Raw genomic sequence first — 21,771 nt, 5'->3', positions numbered from 1 at the left:
GTGGCACCAAGAAAAAAATGAATAGATCCAAATTAATGAGGAACGGGCACGCCAAGAAAAAGCCTTCTTCAGCTTTCGAAAGGAAACGCTAGAAGAAGTAAAGGAATACAACTACCACGCGCAGATTTTGAGGGCAGACCACATCCTTGCGAAAGAATTCCGGCGCCGAAAAGGTATGGGTTGTTTAGCCCTCGGCAAGCACTCTCAAATAATGAACCGTGAGCTACCTCCGTCACTCCGAAAAAATATCTACAGCCAGTGCATACTGCCGGTGATGACACAGGGATATTCGGTGGAAGTAACACCTTTATTCGTTATAAGCCTAAATGATAACAATTTTTCCGACACAATTTAAAAAGGCAAAAACAATAGCAAAAAAAGTTCACTAAAACAATGTGACAAAATGAAAAATATGTGTCTGTTGTGGATGAAAAAAAATGGGATGAAAAAACAATATCCCTCCCCAAATTCAGATACTGAACAAGAATGTCGCAAAAAGGTTGTTGTAAATACGAATAAAACTAGCGAAGACACAATTGCCCGCTAATATGACTTGCATAATTCGGAAGACGTAATTAGTGAAGTAAAATTCTTTTGTTGCATAAGGGCATCAATTAGGATGATTGGTGAAAAAACAATAAAAACAAAAGCCATAAAATATTCCAACGCTTTTGGCTGTCTTCAAAAAACGCCAGGCGCATACAAGCGGCGTGAGAGTGCTGCGCATTATAATACAGTTTTCCGAATTTATGCAGATTTTTCGCTACACAACAATCGCACGCGATCATTTACAACTACACGCTGCTGGAGGGAGACAATAGGAACAGCTGAGTGGCTAACCAAGGAGGAAGACAATGCAGACTGTAGCCCTTAGCTGCGCCTTAGCCAAGTCCACTTGGCTTTGGGTACTGCGCAGTCCTTTTTGCCGGCGACAGTAGATGCTGAACACGACCACGGAGAACACGACCACGTTGGCAGTGAGAATGAGGCCTACGGGAAGCAGGAAGCTGTAGAGCAGCGCTTCTCTGTCCAACCAGCAGCTGCAAAAAAGGGTATGGAGGTCTTAGTCGAAGACATTGATAGTTGTTGAGGTCTTTCGTCCTTTAACGTTATTTCAGCGATGTTTACAAATTTTGTGCGGGTTTTATTGAGTACAAGGCAAGATACACCAATAAAGGAAGAAAGAGCTAGTTCTATGCGTTACAGAGTTGAAAGAAGAGAAAAAACACACGCAAAATCCTCTAGTTGTATTTAATCTAATTTAAAAGGTAACTAAAAATAAATAGAACATCCTGTTGTAAGTGAATAGGGAAACTCCAACAAAACCATAACAAATTTTCTTCCCGAACACCTAAAATAAACTGAGTTGTGTTAATACGACTGTGTTTGTACAACTGAGGTCACATTTTACACGCTCCACCGTTCTCATCTTTCATCTGGAGCTTTATACTGTTAGTAAATTGAAAGACCTGCACTTTGTTTGCAACCATTCCTTGTATACGAAACCGTGACCCCCTCATTTGGCGCTTTGTAGTCTGCGGTTTGACAAAATACTTCCTGGTCAGCTAGCTCAAGCACAGTATGTTCTACTGGTCACTGACCACGTAAAAAAGACGGTGTTTCTGGAGCGCCACGCCTTCGTTTTAGAGAATAGTTTTAAACGGGTCACGCACCCACGCTATATATTCCTTTCTGGTTGTCCTGCATGCATTACACTATTACAATGTATTTTCCGTGCTGCGTATAGCGAAACTGATGCTGAATCACGAACTACTAAAACTGCGCTAACTGTTCCTACAGAGAAAGGAAGACGAACGAGCAATGCGGATTGTTCATCTTCCTTCCTCTGTATGTCCTGTTAGCGCAATTTTCGTAATTCATAATGCCCCAGCTAGACCAAGAGCACATTTTACAGATACTGAATCAGTTCTGTTCTTCGATATATTATCTCTGTGGCGTTGCAAGGCATGTCGCCAGAGTCAGACCCTAGTACGAAACCATGAGCACAGGTGGGCAATGAATCTGTAATACACCGAAGTATATTAATTTCTTCATTTAACAATAACCCTAACTGCCCCACCCCCTTGGTCGGGAGGGGGGTTATTACATAGGGTGTAAATCAGTTGCTATGCTATTAGGTTCCTTGAAGATTTTACGTTAAATATGTCAACCAATTACGTACACAATCTATACCACCTAATGAACACTGGAGAATTTGCCTGCAGACAAAATATACCATTCTGATATGTTTGCTAATTTTAACATAGTGTACAGGGATAAGCGACTCCTCTCATTTTGAAACGCGAATGTAGAAGATCGATGTCGCCGGATTCACTTTTGCTTTACGCTAAGAAGCAATACCTCCACAAGAATTGCTGCAACACTTCTGACTGTACGGCGAATTATTGACCAGAATAAGAAACTATACATGAAACCCAGCTGTGGTTTCTTGTGACGGTTGTTATTTTGCTTCTCCGTTTGTTCATTGTAGGGTGTCATCAGCTTAGCCTCTTCAGGTGGAAGAATTTATAAGACGTTTACGAAGAGCCATATACGACAACTCAGTTTGTATCTTAAAATCAAAACTTAACACAGTGTATTTGCAAAGTATTGTCTTCATAAAACCGTTTCACAAGAAAGATCACTCTATCCCGTGTTTTAAAGTGCTCGGTGTGTGAAGAAACAAAAGCACCACGCTGTATTCTGAGAGTATACACACGAACCGCAATATTTGCGAAATGTTTCAGCCTGACGTTCGCTTTACAGCATTTCGTTTGAACTACTCCGCGAAACAAAACGAAATTGTGTAGCTATTTGGAACACTAATTGCCTAGCAGTACTTTAAGCCTGTCAGACCAGCTGAATGCATTCTCTGGGAGGGGAATCTATAGGTTTCATTACGGAAAGATAGTAACTTGTGTGTAACGGTCATTATCACGCAATTTTGACCCAACGTGCACCTGGCCAGCATTGTCTCAAGGCGCAATATTATGTTAACTTTACATGGCGTTCTGTCTTATGGCCAAATTGTTTAGAGCGGGAAGTAACCTCGACTTTTTAAAACAATCTTCTTCCTAAAACTTGCTTGCGACCTTTATTATCCACTGCGAGGTTGAAGACCTATTTTTAACTATACAACACAGTTTATATATCGTTGAGTCATACGTGGTTAAGATTCCACACCCAAAATGCCACAGTAAAAAACAGCCAATGGCTCTATAAACCGGCGTTTGGGTGAATACACAAAAGTTTAGAATAGTGCAAAGGTGAACCGATCAGGATTGTGCATGACAGAATATTTTTTCCAGCGCATTCAAATATTGTGCAAGTAACTGGGCTAGATGATCGTAAGTCATCTTGTTTAAGGAAATAAGAAGCGAAACTATGCGTGAAACTAAGCGTATTTTATTATCTATCAATGATGACTACATATGTTTGTATTAGAGAGAAATCCTTCGCGTGTCGAAGGCTATTCACAAATCGCGGCCCCTCCAGGGTACAATGTAGCTAGATACCACACCATACACTCACCCCTCAAAACAAAAACACGACTAAGAGAATTGTTCGTCTATCCTACGTCACGACCAACAGCAGTACAGAACGCGCAGTTCATTTACCATAAGGTGAGGAATGCAAAATCATTTTCACTGTAGAATCGTGATTGATTTAGCTGTACCTCAGTGCGAGAAATGTTGCAGGCAAAAACACGGGGAATCAGCGGTTGAGTTTAGCACGCTAACGAGCGAACGAAATCAGTTCGGGAGAAAGTTGTTTGTTTTGATGACGAACTTGCGCACTTACATGTCTTTCCGCTTGTGGTATTCGGTTGGATTTACTATCAGGACCGACAAGATGACGAGCATAGGTACGCCTGGGAAATAAAGAAGAAAGATTAGAGGAACATAGGAATAGTAACAAACGCAGTTAGGACACATTTTGTAAATTCATAATTCTTTTTGCACTTCACAACCACTAGTAACATATGAATCAGTTTGAAAGACCTTGAATGAACACACGTGACATGAGGTCGGATATCTCACATAAGATTTGTTGTTAGAAAGTGCGCCACAAAAGAAAGTATCATCCCCAAAAAGTGCTTTTTAATTCCCAGTAGAGCAGTAGAGCAGTAAGTCCCAGTAGAGCAGTAATAAAAAGTAATCGGTACCATTTGCACATAAAGGAGCACTTGGCATCTCTAGCACTCAAGCGGTTCGGAAACTGTGCCACTGTAACAATACTGTTTATATAAATGTAATAAGTTCTTAACACAATTGAAAGAAGTGCGAAAACGGGTAACTAAAACCATGGTTTTCCAAGGCATTGCCTCTACGGTATCGCTTACGCTCCAGCGCGGTCGCTGACTAAAGATGGACTTACGAAACTTAATGTGGCCGTCTACAAACAAAAACTTGCAACTTGTCCTGCACCCTAATTTACATTATGTGTTCCTTTTGCTGTCATTTAAAATAACGCATAACAACACATCCCATCAGATCAACTGGACACTTACAGTTACAACTAGCGTGAAAAGCGCATGGTCATTTTACCAATTTCGATCCGGCTTCGGTGGAAAAGTAGCGAACCACAATTCCTATATACCCCATCACAGGGATTTGTCACCCACCCGAAATGACCATACAGCTTTTTCACCAATGCTTGTTTTCCTGCATTAACACCAACCACACGTATGTATTGGGGATCTTTCCAATTATGGCCACAAGGAGATTGGTCACGGAGGTCGAATGCCCACCCCACAGAAAAAAAATAACTTTAGTCGCACACTGTTATTTTCCCATTCACAGGGTAAAAGAAAAGCTTATGTGTCTTGGATATTTCTTTCAATTTGGGCACGCTCGTATATTTATTTTGCTTTTAAGAAGGCCACTGTCTGGAAAATAAGCAGAGTGCCGAGTGCCGAGCTGTACAGAGCCAGTACTAGGTGCTATTGTATGCGTATGCTGGCGCCTTACCCCACGCTCCGAATGCTGCTTTCAGGACGAGGTTAGGAACGTACGTTCCCAGGACGCGCACGAAGCGCAGGTACTGCAGCAAGGACTCCACAAATGTCCAAGCGAAGGACACTAGTAGGAAGTAGTGGAGCCCAGCACCCACGCACGTGCACGAAGCGGGGCTGGTGCGGTGCTTCGGCAAGGCGGCCAGCGCGACGAACGATGCCAGAGCCCCAAGCAAGGATAGGCAGAGGTTGAAGAGCACCTGATGTCCGACTCCCTTTCTCCACTTCCTGTAGGGAAAGTGGGAAATTCAGCACTAAGTTCTCCTTAACGGAATTGCAAAAATATTACTGTGGATGAGAAATGGTAGCTGTAAGGATCAACGTAGGTACAGTTTCTATGTTCTTCCGGCTGATTACAACATCTCTTCGGTCTTCGTTGCAAAAGGACTTATTTACGCACAAAAGAACAACGCGCAAAAAAACTTATTTTTATTCTTCACTATAATTCGTCTGTCTTGCATTGTTATTTTTGCTGTATTTCTGTGAGATAAAAACGCATCGTTGGTCATTTGTTAGGGCCAAGCCAATAATACCGTAGAATAGTTTGGAATGAAAAGATGAGGTCATTTCCATAAATTAGCCTATATAAGAAAAAGCCCGGCAAAACATGAACCCCCGAAAAGCAGAAGAGCAGCAGCAGAAAAACAGCAATCCACTCTGCGAAGGGGCTGTGAGAGAAACAAAATAAAATACATTCGTTTGAAAATTAACGAAGAACTCTGACGATTAGCACCAACAATGTTGTTCCCAAATCGTGGTTTGATCGTTGCGAAACGCGATAGATCACACACATAAACACTGAAGCCAAAATCATTGTCCAGAGTACTCTACGTCATGTTTGCACGAAACCTTATAGATGGCCAGATTTCAGGCGTGGTACATTCCTAGCTCAGTCACAGTATTCGCTTGCCAATCCTATACATATTCTCGCACCCGCGGCTTACAATCAGCCTCGGTGCCACTCTCTTCGTTGTTCCTTGCAGCTTAGCGGTTGGCCCGCTCTCCAACGTAGGCCTATCAAGTTAAGGTTTGTGACCGGTTTTCTAATATTCCGCCGCATTTTTTTATTGCGTAGAATACCCAATGTCCAAGCGGGTAACGCCTTGCATTTGCCCGAAATCGTTATTCCCAAATATAATGCAGCAATAATTACAATTTTGGAAAGAGGTAATTAACCATGAAAGGTATAAATACAAAAAACGCCAGTGACTAAAACGATCTAACCAAATCAAAATTGTGTTTCCTATACACCACTCTCACAAAAAAAACAGAAATGAAAATTTCTCTACCTTGCTTTGTTTTGCTACTTTGGCTTTGTGCTATTTTTCAATTACGATTGTGCTAATATGCTTAAATTTGTGAACAGACCTGTGATTACGTACACTGTAAATCGCTTGCCAGAGGCTTTTCTCAGGGCACGTACGCCTTTAGTCTAAGCCGCCCTTCGCTTTGCCAAGAAATAAAAAAATAGTCAAATCGGCGGAAAACCGCAATGTAAATACCATATTTTAAAAACATACCCACATGTCACAGAATGCATTTTTTGCACATACCTATATATTCGAAAACGTTTATAATCATCATAATAACATAAATGTAGAATATTCGCGAACACTAGATTGAAAAACAAAAATACAATATTCAAACAAACACTACACATACGAACAAATCAACTCAAAAATATGTATCTCGCATAACATCCTAACAAAAGTAACATAAAAAGATAGCTGCCCCAAAAAACAACCAAATGACTATAGCAAAACCAAAAATCCGACCAACCGCGCAACAGGCTGTATGCTGATAAAATAAGTTGGCTAACTTACCACATTGTGCGTGATAATAGAGTAAATAGAGTTAATCTCTAAAGTGAATTGTTAAACCCAAAATACACTCCTAGAACCAAATGTTACACTTATGATTGATTTAATGAAATCAAAACTAAAAAATAGGTGCAGTATGCCCCACCATGATAGCCTCACCAGAAAAATAAAACACATCCCCACAAAAATTTACCAAAAAACAGATGCATGTGCATGGCAAAAGACACCCCTGTGGACCGCTTCGTTCACACTAAAATGCTTATTTGGCGAGCATCGCAAATTTTATGGTTGCACTATGTAAGTGGGGATAATTATTCAAAAGAAGCAAAACCAAAAAAAACAAAAAAACAATATTTAATAATCAGTTTCACAAATTATGTCTTGCGTAAAATGTTTGCAAATTGCAGAGAAAATATTAAAGGCTTGGGAAAAACATAGAATTAAGAATGCATTTGGTAACACTGACCAGTTACCCACTCACTCCTGTCTATACGCCCAGATAGGCTATTCGCCGTCACTTGAGCGCCGTATTATAGTAAATACAAATAGTTGCCTAAAATAAAAAGAAATATATAAAACAATAAAATACCCAAATTCATTTGGCAACTCAAAGTCGCATCAGTCTAAAAAACATACAATGGAGCCTAGCGGGTTCAGACGGCTGCTCAGCAATAGACAATTTTCCAAATTCCTATGCCGCTTCCCACAGGACAAATTTCATATGGCCTCCCCTTAAAAACACACAAGATTTTGCTTACCTTCCGCTCCTGCTTTAGTGGGTCGACACTTCCCGCTACTGCCAAGGTAAATCACGTTTCGTGCGTTTGAACTAATATATAACGACCCGCACTAATGAACTACCCTGCTTCAAACACCAGGAAGCTTGGACAGTTTTTTTTGTTATTTTTCCCGTCACGGCTAAAATTATTGACGTAGAGCTGGTCATACAGCGCTGTTATGTTGAACCAAAAGCAGGAATCACACCACAGGAAGAAGAAAGTGTTCGTCGTTCTTCCGACGTTGAGAACAACTGCCACAAGGTTGGTTGCATTGGATTATAAATCAAACTCAAATGGTCTAAAAACTAGTTGAGATAGTGCTATCTCCACAAAACAAAAAAAAACGTTTATAAAAGCTTTATCGAATAATTTGAACACATAAAAATCTTGAAATATCGCGATTGCTCACTAGCCCCACAACGGCCTTCCCGTACACAAGAAAAAGTATAAAAAATAAACTACAATTTTTTTTGGTTTATTCCACACTATGTTTTTAGGAGGCGGGAGGGGCAGGTTGAACCCTTAATGCTACAAACCGAAGCATTCTGAACAGTTTCATTTGCCCAGTTTAGGTATATCGAACTTACTTCTGGGGTTTTTGATCCCCATTAGCGCATCATCTTAGAGAATTGGTCTTTGTCAATATTTTTCAGTTATATAACGGAAGTTACTCTAGCACGATACTGATAATTTTATCTTTATTCACTGGGGCACTGAAGCAAGGATCTCCTATTATGGGCGTTATTTTTTTCTTTCATAGGGGCGTCAAAGCAAGCCGGAAAAATATTTACTCGAGTGAAGGAAAAATTGCCCGAAGTTTACACTTACTTGAACAAAACATACGTCATGACAACCAGGAAGAGGCAAGCGGCGGATACAGAAACTCCTATATAGGTCAGGTAGCCGAGAACAGCGCCATGGACACCTCTTTCCATTTGGTTTCTATCGCTGGATTTCTGCAAGCAGATATTGGACGTGCCAGTTATTTTTTCTCGGCGAAATTCAAAAGCACAGAATTGTATTAACCATGCCCAACCTGCAGGTAACAGTACGCGAACGACGCTTTCATTTTTAATAATACAGCAACATGGTCACTCAGCAGGGCTTGGTGACATTTAAACAATCCGTAGGAAGACGATTACGGAAGTTTCTTGCAAACGGTAGCAAAGAAAAAATATTGCCAGTGCCAATGCATGTCGACAGGCGGCGCTAACGACAACTTTACGCGCGCCCCCAAAACAATTTGGCATCCTTGCGTACGATCCTTTCTTTGATAGTAAATCCTTGTTATCTCTTTAAAAGCAATCGGGGCTGCTGTTAAGAGGAAAAACCGATATTGGAACGAAACGTGTCATCTTTCACAACACAAATGCTAGCAATTTACTTTTTAAGATACAATGACCCCCTTGCGTACATTTGGCGTTCAGTTTATAAAAAGCAGCAAATACTTATTCAAAAGAAAACGTCGCCCACGTTTCCTGTAAAATAACCTACACGATGTCTCGGTCGTGATAATGCAACCCCTGAAGCTATGCTGAATGAAATAGGCGTTGACGTCTTTTTAAGCTTTCTGCCGATACTTTTTGTACCCATGCAAAGGGGGAAAGATATTATATTACCGATGTTAAAATGTTTGGGGTGGTGGAATATAAAGAAGTAATTTCCGCGTAATTTTGCTACAAAGAAGTCGAAACGCTTATTTAAATATAAGCTGGGTTTAGAAACATGCGTAACATGTTTTACTACTCACAAATAACATTGCAAAAGTACTAAGATGGGTGCAGTTGCAGATATGGTATTCGTTCATTTTTCCTCCGTACTCGCATCCATCGCTTGACCAAGAACCTAGCTGTCGATTCGCGTTGCTGTCCCAAAACACGCAATCAACTTCTTCTGGAACAAAATGCTGAAACAAACGAAGTGTTGTCGGCTTCAGGGCATTTGCATTGGTTAACCTTCTGTCCGGATATGAATGTTTAAAGTATAAACTGTTTTGCGAGGGACGTGAGTTTCATGCAAGCCGTAGCGTAGGCCTGTCATGGGTACTTATCATACCCACATCGCACCAGTATTAACACTGCAGAAACAAGCGTTACGCATCATTACATTTTCCCATCGACAAGCAGAATCTTCCCCACTGTTCTATCAGCTCCGTGTTTTTCCCCTTCATCATCTGTATAGGTACAGCATTGGTATTTTCTTTTTTAACATTTTGCACGATCACCTTGCTTTAGATATTCTCTCTCAACGCATCACTTATAATCTCAATTCAACGCGCTTTGCTTCACGCCGCAATCTGTTACTTCCTTGTATACACACTAACTACGGCAGACATACGATTCAATTCTCCGCCATTTCTCTCTGGAATTCGCTAACATCTGATATTAAATCTTTTAATTCACTTTGCGTTTTTAAATCCAAAGTAAAGACTTCCTTGTTAGGCCCTTCTGTTTGATTGAATTGTAACTGTAGTGTCATGTCTTGTTGTTGATGTGGTATTCATATCCCCATTTTTGAATAGATTGGAGTTGTATTCTTTGTTTTTTAGTGTTTTTGCTTCTTAGTGTAATATTTTTTCTTTGGGTTTCTTTGGTTTTTGCATTCATCGTTCTCTGTTTTATGCTGAGTGTTTATTTGCTGACATTGTATTCTAGTGTTGCTTGATGATTGCTCTTTTTTTTAAAAATCATCATGGGATGTCCCGCCTGCGGTTCTTACCTTGGGACCTCCCAGTGCATCTGTACCCATTCACGTTTCATGTTCACGCTTGATGAATAAAATTAAATTCAATAGGAAGGGTTCGTGCGTTGAGTTAGGAGCATACAGTAAAGAGCTCCAGGTGGGGGGAATTTAACGTGGCTCTCTAATGCAGGGTATCTTATTGCCCAGCTGTACCTTCCCTGCAATAAAAACCCCTACTTAATACTGAAAAACATGTGCACTTCGTTGAAGTGACCAGATAGAAGTACTGAAGAACAACAAAAATCTGTTATAAATTTACAGAGAAAGATTATATTTGTTAAGGAAAAAAATTCTTTAGTCTACGACTGCTGCCACGAAGCGGCTGGTACATATACCGACATTTTAAAAGCGTTGCGTGCATCGCGGAACGTATAAATGAAAACTGTACGTACACATGTTGGTTTGAAGTAGAAGCTGAAGGTCATGTTCTCTGTTGTCATTGCCTTTGCATCACTGGCGTACTTCAGCTGAAGAATCGGGCTACACAGTTCTGATGATTCCGTCGTGTTGCTGATGTTATACATTACCTCCTCTGCTGTTGTTTCTTGGAGCAGTGCGCTGCTGTTCATCAGGCCAACGTCTAATACAAGATCGGGCGCATTAGTGTCCCAGTGTTCCGGAAGAAGGAGTGCCGCGTCTGTGCCTTCGGTAAGGTTGGTCGGCTCACTGAATTCGTAGATATCTTCCTTACTCCGATGAATGGCGACCCCTCGTAAAGGATGCTTGGGACGGCTCACTTTGGCTATAGCTACAGAGCCGCTGAAGACGCGTGTACCCGTGGTTTCGAGACCAGCAGACGCCGATTCCATAGCTGCCAAGATCCTAACACATGAAAAAAAAATGGTTTGTTACCGAAAGCTCCAAAGGGCAAAGCACTGTTATAAATGGACAGCCAAAGCTGTCTATAACATATATGAGCACATGACAAAAACCACCTTCACCCGAATTGGATTTCCTGATAGGGCCGTACAACGTTTGAAGGCACAATTCTTAGACCTACCTGCCTTATGCATGCTACCAAACTGAATGCTGCCAACCACAGCAGTGAGCCACTCGTCAACCTACTTTTAATTCAAGGTAAGATAATAGAGGTATTTAATTATTTGTGACACGGCTGAGCCATCGCATTTCTTCAGTCGGTTTTTCAATCGCGTATTAAAACCCAAACGCAGGCGTTTGCATACCAAGTTAGGGCACCGTTTAGGCACAACATTGTTCCACTTAAGGAACGTGGAAAATACTTCGGAGTCGAGCCACTTCTACTTCGGTGTTGAGCCACAGCTTCGCTCTGGGAAACGAAACTGACATATCTTGGTATCTTGTTGTGTAAGTGCCACAGCACTTATTGGACATAAAAAATCCTCCATCAAAAATTTTTCAATCAGTAAATTGTGTGTCAGGCTTCCGCAACAAGACATAAATGTCGATTTCATAAATAACTCTTTCGTGCATAAATACCGAGCTTAGCTATGAAATCTTAATTTCTCTTTTATATGCCATTACCATGGAATTATGTCGGGAACGATTTGATTTCCCACCCTCCGGGTTACCTATTAGTGGTATTGGCAGGACGGGACTGCTGAAGAATCTGAGTGTCCGCCCTCAGCACATGGTCGATAGTTGAAGCGATGCCTTTTGCTGTCTGAAAGAAAACATAGGAACAGACGTTACCGACGTTAACATGTAAATTTGGTGTACATATTTATTTACGTTAGCCTTTTAAAATACGACTCAACTCGCAAAAATTCCATTCCCTCGTGGACCTCTTTCTAACAGCTGAGAGGACTGAAATGGTAGAAAGGTTTGTGTACGATAATAATTAGCGCAAGAAGATCTATTAGGGTGAACTGTTTGCTATTGATAATGGAATTTCAAACGCTTCGATGTAAACGCCGCCATGCTCTTACGCCCTTTGCAATAACATTGAAACAAGTTGCTCTAGGTGAGATACCATAAGTAAGCCTTTTATTCTCCATACTACATTTTCCTCCACGGTCCATTTCCCTTCCCCTCCTTCGTGACCGCGAGATTCTAGCCTGCTGTGGGTAGACGCGCAACCCTTCCTGTACGCACCCGACTGGTTCGTTTCAAGTGCTCCGGTGTTCGGGCGCAGTAGTTCGACAGATTACCATTTTAAGGTTACAAAGTGTTCCTTATGAATTTCTAAAATATCGTAGGCGAAAGCTTCGGGGTATCTTCCCTTGATGTACGGTCGAACTGCCCGTAGTCTTCCAGGGAAACACCCGTCTCCACTTCGCCAACACCCGCCCAAACTATTTCCGTAAGCTCGCCATCAAAGTTTCATTGGTCAGCCCTACGCAGAATTAAAGGTTTATGATAGGACTAGCACTTGGCGTTGAAAAGAGTTTCTTCGTCATTGAATCAAGCCGTGTTGAAGGATTCACAGCTCAAATAAAAGAATAGGGTGTACTTTGAGGGGTCCCGTAACAATAACGGTGAACGTTCGTGGACCAACATCGTAACCGGGTGGTGACAGAGAGAATTGAGTAGATGCGGGACAGGTCATTAGGTGGAAGAAAACACGAGAGAAAAAAAAATAATGGTGAAGAACGTACTCAGCATCCCGTTTCAGAAGAGACGTGCGATCTTAGGAAGAGCCTTCATCTTGCAGTGACATGTATAGGTTGACGTGCTGCGTCTCCTCTTACAGCTGATGATGAATATTACGACAAATTACACTGGTACCATTGAATGTTTGCAGGCTTTCACGCTACACGAGTAACTCGGTGAGTTGTTTTGAAACCCCCATTCCTTTAGTTTGTTTTGGTAACACCGATTCGAGTGTAGCTATTCTACCGCTTTTTTTTCTGGGTCCCCTGATCTCTTGTCAGTGCCTGACAGTAAAATTTGAAATTACTGTTGGATGATGTGGACGAGCTGCAACAGCCTTGCTCGGAGGAACCTTGCGCTGAATGTTTTGCTATAGGTAGAAGAGGACAGTTCTTGATGGTGTATCAAGATTTCGTCAAAGATAGCCACGTGTAGTAATTAGTCCGCAGCTCTTCAAAGGAGCGCGCGCATTATCTCGTTATCATGTTCCAGCTTCAGTGAGTAACTCTTTCGTTCGCAACAAAATTTTGTTGAGAAACAAAGCTACAGTAAAATGCAATCGGTTACCTCTTCACTGACTGGGCCGGCCGACACAATGTTCTCCAGCGTCTTTGCCACGTATACGATGTCTTGGGAGCCCAAGCTGTGGCTATCTGCGGTCAGCTCTCGAAGTCGGTCTGCCACCGGGTCCATCGTCCCGTTGGTTACTTCCTCCTGCGGGCGCGTCAAAAAGAATAAATGTTACCTGCGAACGCCCTTGTGGACTGTTGCACCCCTTAAGAACATGCTTATTCCGTCACCTAAGGTGCATGGCGTGAATATTAATAGTATTGGTTGGGCAAATAATCGGTACCTTTTGAATACTTTTAAGTGTTTACTTCGATGAAGGTGTATTTAATATTGGCACCTAAATCAGTCAGAAAACGGCGGCACATAGGCAAGAAGATAGGTCAGGTCAGTGCCTAGATTTTTGAGATAACGCAAGGGGGCCGCAGTCTCTAATGCAGGGGCGGTGGAACACGTGTACACAGCGGGAGGTGAAAGTTGAAAACGTCCGTGTTTATTTATTTATTTATTTATTTATTTATTTATTTATTTATTTATTTATTTATTTATTTACTTATTTATTTATTTATTTATTTATTTATTTATTTATTTATTTATTTATTTATTTCAGTCCACTGTGACTGAAATAATCAGCCAGTCATGACACAACATATAGGGGGATGTGGTTATAAACCCCATTGCAAGGTACGAAAACAGAACAAATGTGTTCATGAGAATTTGTACATATAAATATGAGCAAGAAATAGTACTAAAATAGTAAGCAAGGTGAACGAACTATATGAAAAAAAAAGAAATGAAGCAACAGTTTCTTGTGAAGGTTTCTGAGTAAAGCGGCCTCTAATAAAGATGGATTCCTTAGAGATACAATACTGCCCAGTAACTGGTTCTAGTCGTTCATTGACAAGGCAAGAGGAAATTAAATTTTTCTGTGGGGGCAAAGCTTGGAGATACCGTGTGCGTATGATCCGTCCGTAAGGGAATGTGATGCGCTGCAGAAACATGTTCAGACGAAAACTGCGACTGGTTATAATATAGTGAATGGAAGTGAACAAGACAGAGCAATTTGCGACGGAGACCGAGATTATGTAGAATAAGGGAATTTTGAGAAAGGTACGCTTTCGGTTAGCAGTATGAATTAAAAATAAACCTCGTTATCTTGCTTTTAACTGCCTCGAGTAAGTTGGTCAAATTCGCTTGGTTGGGGTTCCAGACGATTGACGCATATTCTAGTGAAGACCTTATTAAAGCGGGAAATTTGGTGTTAGAGTTAGCTAGAAATAAACTGCATTTTAGAAAACATAATTTTTAAGCCTTCTTTGTGATGTATTTCAGGGTTACAGATCTCGAGGTTGCCAAAATTTCTCGGGAGACTTCAACGTGGACACTTCACATACCCCAAGTGTTGCTTCGGCGCGTTCAACACCGCAATTAAACGCCCTCTGTGCTTTACCCAGCAAACGTCAGATGTGGTATATATCTGCGAACAACCCTAATTGAGATCAACAAGGCATTTATGCGCGTGGGTAACCGTGACCAACCGCTTTTATTAAAGGCCGCAAAGCGTGCGCACTTAACAATTGTGGGCGCAACATCTTAGTCCGAATTCCGTAATTAATACGTTGAACAAATATTAGTCGTAATTTACCTGGTAAGACTACTTTTTACTCGTTGACCGGGTCGTTTACCCGCAAACGGTCCCAACATTTCTCGGGAATAAAATTTATTCTCCAGGTAATATGTCGCCATTAAGGCCACATGTTATGTGGAGTATGAATATGCCTTCCTGTGACTTGCCAGTGAGAGGGTACGAAGGTCAAGGGTCCTTTGAGTGGCCTGCTGCTCACAACTTCCTTGCACGTCACCCCAATAGGCTCCAACTGTAAAGTTGCCTTCACAACGTCGTACCGTTGGCTTGCCATCCGCTGTGAGTGATTGAAAACAATAGACGGAAACGCCTGTGATGAAACTGGCCGGAAGGTGTTTACTTTAAAAGCGGAGGGTATTGTCAAGTAGCTACAACGTCATGCCTCCTAAAGGCCTTGAAGAAATGCAAAGAAAGAATGCCTTCAAATGAAAGCAGAATTTTTCCGCTCTTTAATGAGTATTTCTCATTCGGCGTTATTGCAGAGTTTTACACACGCTACGCTGAAAGGTTCCCAAATTAGCACACAGGTGTTTAATGTTTCGAAGGATTTTTGAGGGTTTTATGTAGAATAAGCCACGTTCGCTAATTTCAGAAAAGATATACAATTTACTGTTTCAAACAAGGAATCCTATATTATTTCCCACAGTTCTACTTGTGGTTTGTATTACCTAATGCACGTGGAGTGGTGACTGACTTCAACATAAACAATATAGGTATTTCTCGACAGACGAACATTCTCAAGAATGGCCGCACTTTTATTCACTCGCCTATGTACACAACTTAGAGCATAGCATCCTACCCCATAGGGGGCTCCCGTTAGTCGTTCCAGATTAAATATTCTGCGTTAGGTCTGTAGATTAAGGAGCTATCAAACTTCTTGCTGCTTTATAGTAATAGTTTTGCCAAACGTTCAGGCAATATGTAGCTTTCCGCAAATTTGTACAAAGCAATGTGTATTTACCGGGCATTTGCTGTTGTCCATTCACCAAAATAACTGATCCCAAAAGGACAAAGCCCGCTGACGGATTGGGACTTCTTACCTTATTTTTTGTTTGGTAACTTTCTGCAGCAATTTACAACGTTTAAAATTACACAAAGCTTTTTAAAGGAGATTTTTTGTTGGCCTGGCTAGTTGCGCCAATTAGGAACCCAATGGCAAACCGATCTTCAAAATCGTATGCAGCATGGCACTTTTTCGCCGATTCGCCCATAATCGCAAACTTCGAACAATCTGCGTATACAGCGATTGGGGCATAATTATAAAATGTAAAGTAGAGCACAAACACCTTACCCTGAATACAGGTTTCGTTAGGGGTTGCAACGCCACCTATAGGAGTTTTCGGCCATGTTAGCGTGTTTTGAAGACTATGGCTGTGAGCGGTAACTTCCCTGAGACACATCTCTGAAAAAAGGCGCAATCACATGAATACCAAATTCAGAGACACGCAGAGCTGCTTAAGGTTGTTTGATGCAGCTACGTTATAGGTTTACTTCGCGCTACAAAGACATCGGCGGAATTCGCAATAGGTCTTTGGCGGCAGGCATCTGTCACTGGCCACACTCAGTGAGGGAAGTTCATATTTTGGATGGCTAATCGGTTGCAGCAGTGAAATAGAATTTGGTAAACCGGTGGTGAGCTCTAAAGACAAGCGAACATGCACTAATGGCAGAGCACAACGGCCGTCGTCAAAATGAAGGGCCTGTGTTGCTAGGCCTATATTTAACCAATAGAGTACAAAGGCCGTCTTCAAAAGTAAGTTCCTTTGTTGCTAGGCTTATATTTACTCCTTACAGTACACTATCTGACCACCTGCCCCGGTGACTCGCGACCTATGCATTGGGATGATTAACCCAACAGCGCTGGTTGGATTTCCAGCCGCGGTGCCTGCTTTTTCGATGAAGGCGAACAGCGAAAACCCTCGTGTGTCCTTCGTTGGAGCAAGTGAAGGACACCGAGGTGTTCAAAATTAATCTGCAGACCCCCGCTACACCGTGTCCTATAGCGCCGGTGTAGCGTTTAAACCCCACACTCAATCACTGTTGCCTACTGTAGGCGGAAATAATTGCCACCTATTATATGTAACGGCCAAGGTTCCGTTTTATGTCTACCGGGGCGTCACACAGCCGGATAACCGCGCTCGGTGCCGCATGACAACTGACAGCGAATAGGAACTTCAGGCCAGCAACCACCATTGTTCACAGCAAAAGGGAATTTTTAGATGCCGCCACATATCCGTGTGTGTCTCAGTCAGAAGAGAATTATGGCTTAGTATATTGCCGTCTCAGCCAACAGGCTTTTCGTACCACCATTATACTGCCGATTCCTCCAACAACGTGGGAGCCGACGCCCTATTCTCACAGAATGGGTCATAAGGTGATCACACCATGTATGAAACAAATGTGATTTATGCAATACCCCAGGACGGAGCACTGACCAGCGTATTTTCGGCCCACGATGAAGTAAATATTTATTGCGTAGTTTTTTTAGAATACATTTAAATGGGATTAGTTCACACTCTTTATATTATCGTGATTGTTCCCAGCGCAGAGCCAAATGATAAGTGTTTTCCGTTCGCCGCCTACAAATATTTTGATCAAGGTAAAAGTGTGTGCTTTTTAAGCAAACAGGACGCGTGCTGTAGTAATTAAACATGTCAATAAAGCTTTTCCTTGCTTCACTACTCAGAATAACAATTAACCCAGATATTCACTTAAAATGTTCTTGGTAAACTGACCCAGTTTGCATGCACTTTCTTAGGAATATACTGAGACAATCACCACTGCTGTTCTTTCTGCTCCAGGTGTTAAGGAAGGGGAAGTTAAAGGGTATGACTTCCCGAGACCTCTTTAGATCGGTTTGCGAGCGTGAGAGCACGGATGTGCACTCTAGCGCCAGGGATGGCTTACTTCCGCCTGGCATTGTCGAAAATGTCATCTTTTGGTTGCAGACACTTTGCTATGAAACCGCCAAGTGTGTTCGAATGGGTTCTGTGTGTCTCCCAAATTTTGCAATTTTGCTCCTGCTCTTTTCTGTGGCCGGGCAATGTCATGAAGGGCGACGGGGGCACATTTTTCTGTTCGTATATTCACAGATTAAGATACGTTCTTCCCCTGCCTTCATAAGTGGTGTAGTGGATACCGACTGCCACCAGAACATCTTGCCGTGAAGTTCGGGCTCAGGGTATAGTGTGCCTCGTGATATAGAATGCCTCGAGCTTTTTTGAAGGACCCCCGCAACACTTTTCATAAACGCTTTCCCTCGTTACTTTGCGTGTTCAAGCCCAGCGAAATCTACAGTTATTGCCAGCAATGATTTGCTCGTCGCAACAGGTACACCTTCTGTTTCTGTTTTGCTCTCGTGGCTTTATGCGAAAGTTGCTACCGTAAAGCATTCATTGCTGCAACTGCAGGAAAACCGGCCCGCAGCCGCTACATGGCCTCAGTGACGTAATTCGGGCCATCGAAGAAAGCCAAGAGCGGGAAAAAGAAAAAACATTTTTGAGCGAGTTTCCAAGTTATCTGATGAGCATACACTAATAATATCTGGACTAGGTACTATGCGACCCCCTAATATAGGTACTCGGTCTGTTGGTTGACTTAGTTCTTCAAGCAAATAAGATTTCAAAAAAAGTTGAAAGAAGTTTCGCAGGGTCCCATTAACTCTTTCTAAGGGGCCGCGTTTCGATGTAGCCAATTTTAGGCTCATGCAATGAACCTTCTTGTCGTATGAAATGTCCCCGAAGGCGCCGTTTTTATGTTACGGACGACTGCACCGAGCATCCGTAATACCGCTCAATATGACATTCTAGACATTCGCTTTAAATTCCATGAAATATTCGACACTGGAATAATTGATGCGTCTTCTCTTGGAGAGTGCTTTGACCCCATGGCAGGGACTTTTAAGGGTGCACACTGGACCTTACGCGCACGGCCCTGGTACTGCGCGTACATATGCCGAATAAGGCATTTGATAGGAAGATCTCGGCCTCCGCAGCCAGTAGAGCAATCGAAGGAATGATCGGCTAAATAAACCCTACATCAAAACCACTAGTAGATATTCCCAAAACCGTCTAATCCCCGCACACACCAGGCACAGTCCCAGAAAAATTGGCTAGGTACAGCTACACATCATTTAGGCAGACGAGTCCCAGCTGAATAAAGACAAGTGCGCTCACCTGTGCTGTGAACGCTGAAACTGTTCAAACGAATATATGGCGCCGCTGTCAACGGAATAGTAATATTACTTGTCACTAATGTCGCGTTTAGCCAGTCCATGAGCAATTGTTCCTCTTCGACGCCATCTTTGGTATTTCTTCGCGTGCGGGGGTGCCCTTGGATGCGTTTGAAGTACACCAGAAATCTCACGACGTCTACGCCACTTCTGTGGAAAAGAAGGGAAAAGAAAATTAGTACCGTCGCGACGTGTGGCAAGAAACACAAAGTCTGAGTAAGCCTACTTAATAAGTGCAAAAGAAAGTTGAACTTAGTTTTTGAAAGTGCCACAGGTATTTATTGTTTAAGGAATCTACTACTAATAAAATTCTGTTTACTAAACGCGTTTGCCCACAACACACAGCAGTTTATTAAATGCATGGCCTTTCGGCGATCTGATTGAATAACCCGATGAATGTAAAGACGCCAGGTTCACTCCGTTCAACGTTCTGATGCAGGCGAAATAGAAAAAATCCCGTGTGTACGAGATTTCGCCGCAAGGAAAAGTTCCCCGGGTGGTCAAAATTAATCCGGAGCCCTCCCCTATGGCGGCCCTCATCACCTGCATTGCGTCGGCGCGTTAAACACTTCACCACTACCATTCAACCAAACGTAAACGCAATTTCGAAACTTAAAAAAACTCCACTTTTACACGTGACAAACGTATGAACCATCATTTACGAGCAGAGGTAGGCTGAAAGTAAATTATATATCTTTACACATGTTACATTTTCGGGAAACGTTTTTACACAACTTGTAACTCTGTCCACGGTTGGGATAAGCCCGAAGTAAGGTTTTTTTGAAACATTTGTCTACCACTTCTTCTACTTACTAATAAAAGGGCTCCAAGCCATTTAAAAGAGCTTCGTAATTAGACATTTCATTTTCAGATACCTAATGCTCACTGTGTATCGCCATCAAATTCGGCCCCGCCTCCTCCTCTGCTTATACAAAAAAATATATTTTGAGGTTTCACTATGCAGCACTCTAAGGCGAGAAATGCCGTGCTATCCGTCACTTGATGCATGGAAAAATCTGCGTTCAAGGCGACCAATTAAATAAAAAATACATGATTGTGCTTTTCTGTAAGGTATTCAGAATGCCTGTGGATGTTGGCCTTGCTAACAAGCTTGAATTTCGGCGCATTGCACCCGCCTCGACAAAGCTTTAGGATTGTGCATAAAAGCTTTTTGGGCACGCCTTCTTACACCGTGCCAGCCTAGCCGGTTCTGCAAGCGTGTCAGAGGTCACGTTTTCTCTCTGTAGCTGCGGTATAACCTCGCTGTCGGTGCTTTGATTGGCCACCAGTATTGACATTTCGACGCCGTATTTACCACTACTTTCCATTTGGCACTCGCTGCTAACACCTATTTGAAATGCCTACAGCCAGTGAGAGGAGCCACCGGACGCATCTTGACTGCTCGCTGAAGTGGGATCAAAAGCCAGGAGGGTATTCCAAATTTGATTTTCGACAGGTTCGCAGCAACGTCGGTATTAGAGTGAGGGCAGCAACAGTGAAGCAATGTGCTCTTCTGTTCTGCACTCTATACCGCTGGGCTGTAACCGAAATCCAATACTGGTTTCCCCACCGCGCAATCTATTACTCATGCCATATACAAAATTCTTCTGGATGCCCAAATGTGGTTACGTAGTTCGAACGTGAAAACAGGGCGATACTAACTGAGAAATGTTTAACTGTATTTGCATCTCTCTCTTTTTGTTTTGTTCGGCAATCACACTCTTTAAGGTCTTATTTCCGCCTTTGAGCATTACCACAAAACTTTCCCAGCCGAGCGCACCTGAGCTTGCATGTCATGAAGAGGACTCGGAGTCGTCCAGGCTTGCGCGTCGGCTTCCGCAACGTGAGGACCTCGCAAAAATGTCAAGAAAAATACCGAGTGCGCATGTGCGTGTGCCTCATGTGCAGCAGCCGGCGTCGGCCAGACCGACCTTACAAAACACTATGCCGAGCGTTTTTGGCGTTATCTCTCGCGTTCTGTTCTCCTCCGTTCACGAGTGTTCGCGACTTGAGTGAGGAGCCGAAACGTCAAGTTGTCGAAGCAGGTTGCCGCGGGTTCTAGAGCGTGCTAACGCGGTTCACTTTACCAAAGATGTGACAGCTCAGGGGCAAAACGATCCGGCCCTGCCGGTGTGGGAGAATTCTGAGCGCCAAGTCGGGAAATTCATGCGAGGTGCAACAGCCGGGTCTCCGAAACGGGAGAGGGCAGCCAGCGCTGCTGTTTCTCCAGCCATGCTCAACTAGAGCGAGCGGAGCAATTTTGTCTTCGTCTTACAGTGCGAAATACGTCAGCAATCAGACTGGCACATGCCACGACATTCACAGACTCAGAGTTCTCAAAAAGTGGTGCGCACCTATCTCATCCACGTGCCATCGTGTTCAAGCACCCCGCGGCACGCACT

At 42.6% G+C, this 21,771-nt stretch overlaps 1 protein-coding gene and 1 long non-coding RNA gene across 7 annotated transcripts in view; one reads left to right on the top strand and one right to left on the bottom strand.

Moving 5' to 3' along the window:
- Positions 1 to 21,771, bottom strand: part of LOC144141029 (uncharacterized) — a 124,610-nt gene that overhangs the window by 6,685 nt on the left and 96,154 nt on the right. For all 6 annotated transcript variants that reach the window (XM_077672526.1, XM_077672527.1, XM_077672529.1 and 3 more), the window contains exons 18-28: positions 19,314 to 19,519; positions 16,430 to 16,540; positions 15,288 to 15,415; positions 13,494 to 13,640; positions 11,906 to 11,997; positions 10,748 to 11,177; positions 9,364 to 9,519; positions 8,442 to 8,569; positions 4,971 to 5,242; positions 3,802 to 3,871; positions 841 to 1,040 (exon numbers count right to left, since the gene is read on the bottom strand). In XM_077672526.1, the coding sequence (XP_077528652.1) occupies positions 841 to 1,040; positions 3,802 to 3,871; positions 4,971 to 5,242; positions 8,442 to 8,569; positions 9,364 to 9,519; positions 10,748 to 11,177; positions 11,906 to 11,997; positions 13,494 to 13,640; positions 15,288 to 15,415; positions 16,430 to 16,540; positions 19,314 to 19,519 (1,940 nt within the window). The remainder of the gene's footprint in view (positions 1 to 840; positions 1,041 to 3,801; positions 3,872 to 4,970; positions 5,243 to 8,441; positions 8,570 to 9,363; positions 9,520 to 10,747; positions 11,178 to 11,905; positions 11,998 to 13,493; positions 13,641 to 15,287; positions 15,416 to 16,429; positions 16,541 to 19,313; positions 19,520 to 21,771) is intronic.
- On the top strand, positions 918 to 14,946 carry LOC144141030 (uncharacterized). The gene is made up of 3 exons (XR_013316417.1): positions 918 to 1,052; positions 13,027 to 13,102; positions 14,826 to 14,946. It is a non-coding gene; the product is annotated as an uncharacterized LOC144141030 (long non-coding RNA).

This window comes from Haemaphysalis longicornis, unplaced genomic scaffold, assembly GCF_048455015.1.
Source record: "Haemaphysalis longicornis isolate Haplotype H1 unplaced genomic scaffold, Haemaphysalis longicornis Haplotype H1 scaffold_6, whole genome shotgun sequence".
NCBI classification, from domain to species: domain Eukaryota; kingdom Metazoa; phylum Arthropoda; class Arachnida; order Ixodida; family Ixodidae; genus Haemaphysalis; species Haemaphysalis longicornis.
The sequence above is the reverse complement of the archived record's forward strand: the minus strand, read 5'-3'. Positions and strand labels throughout refer to the sequence as shown.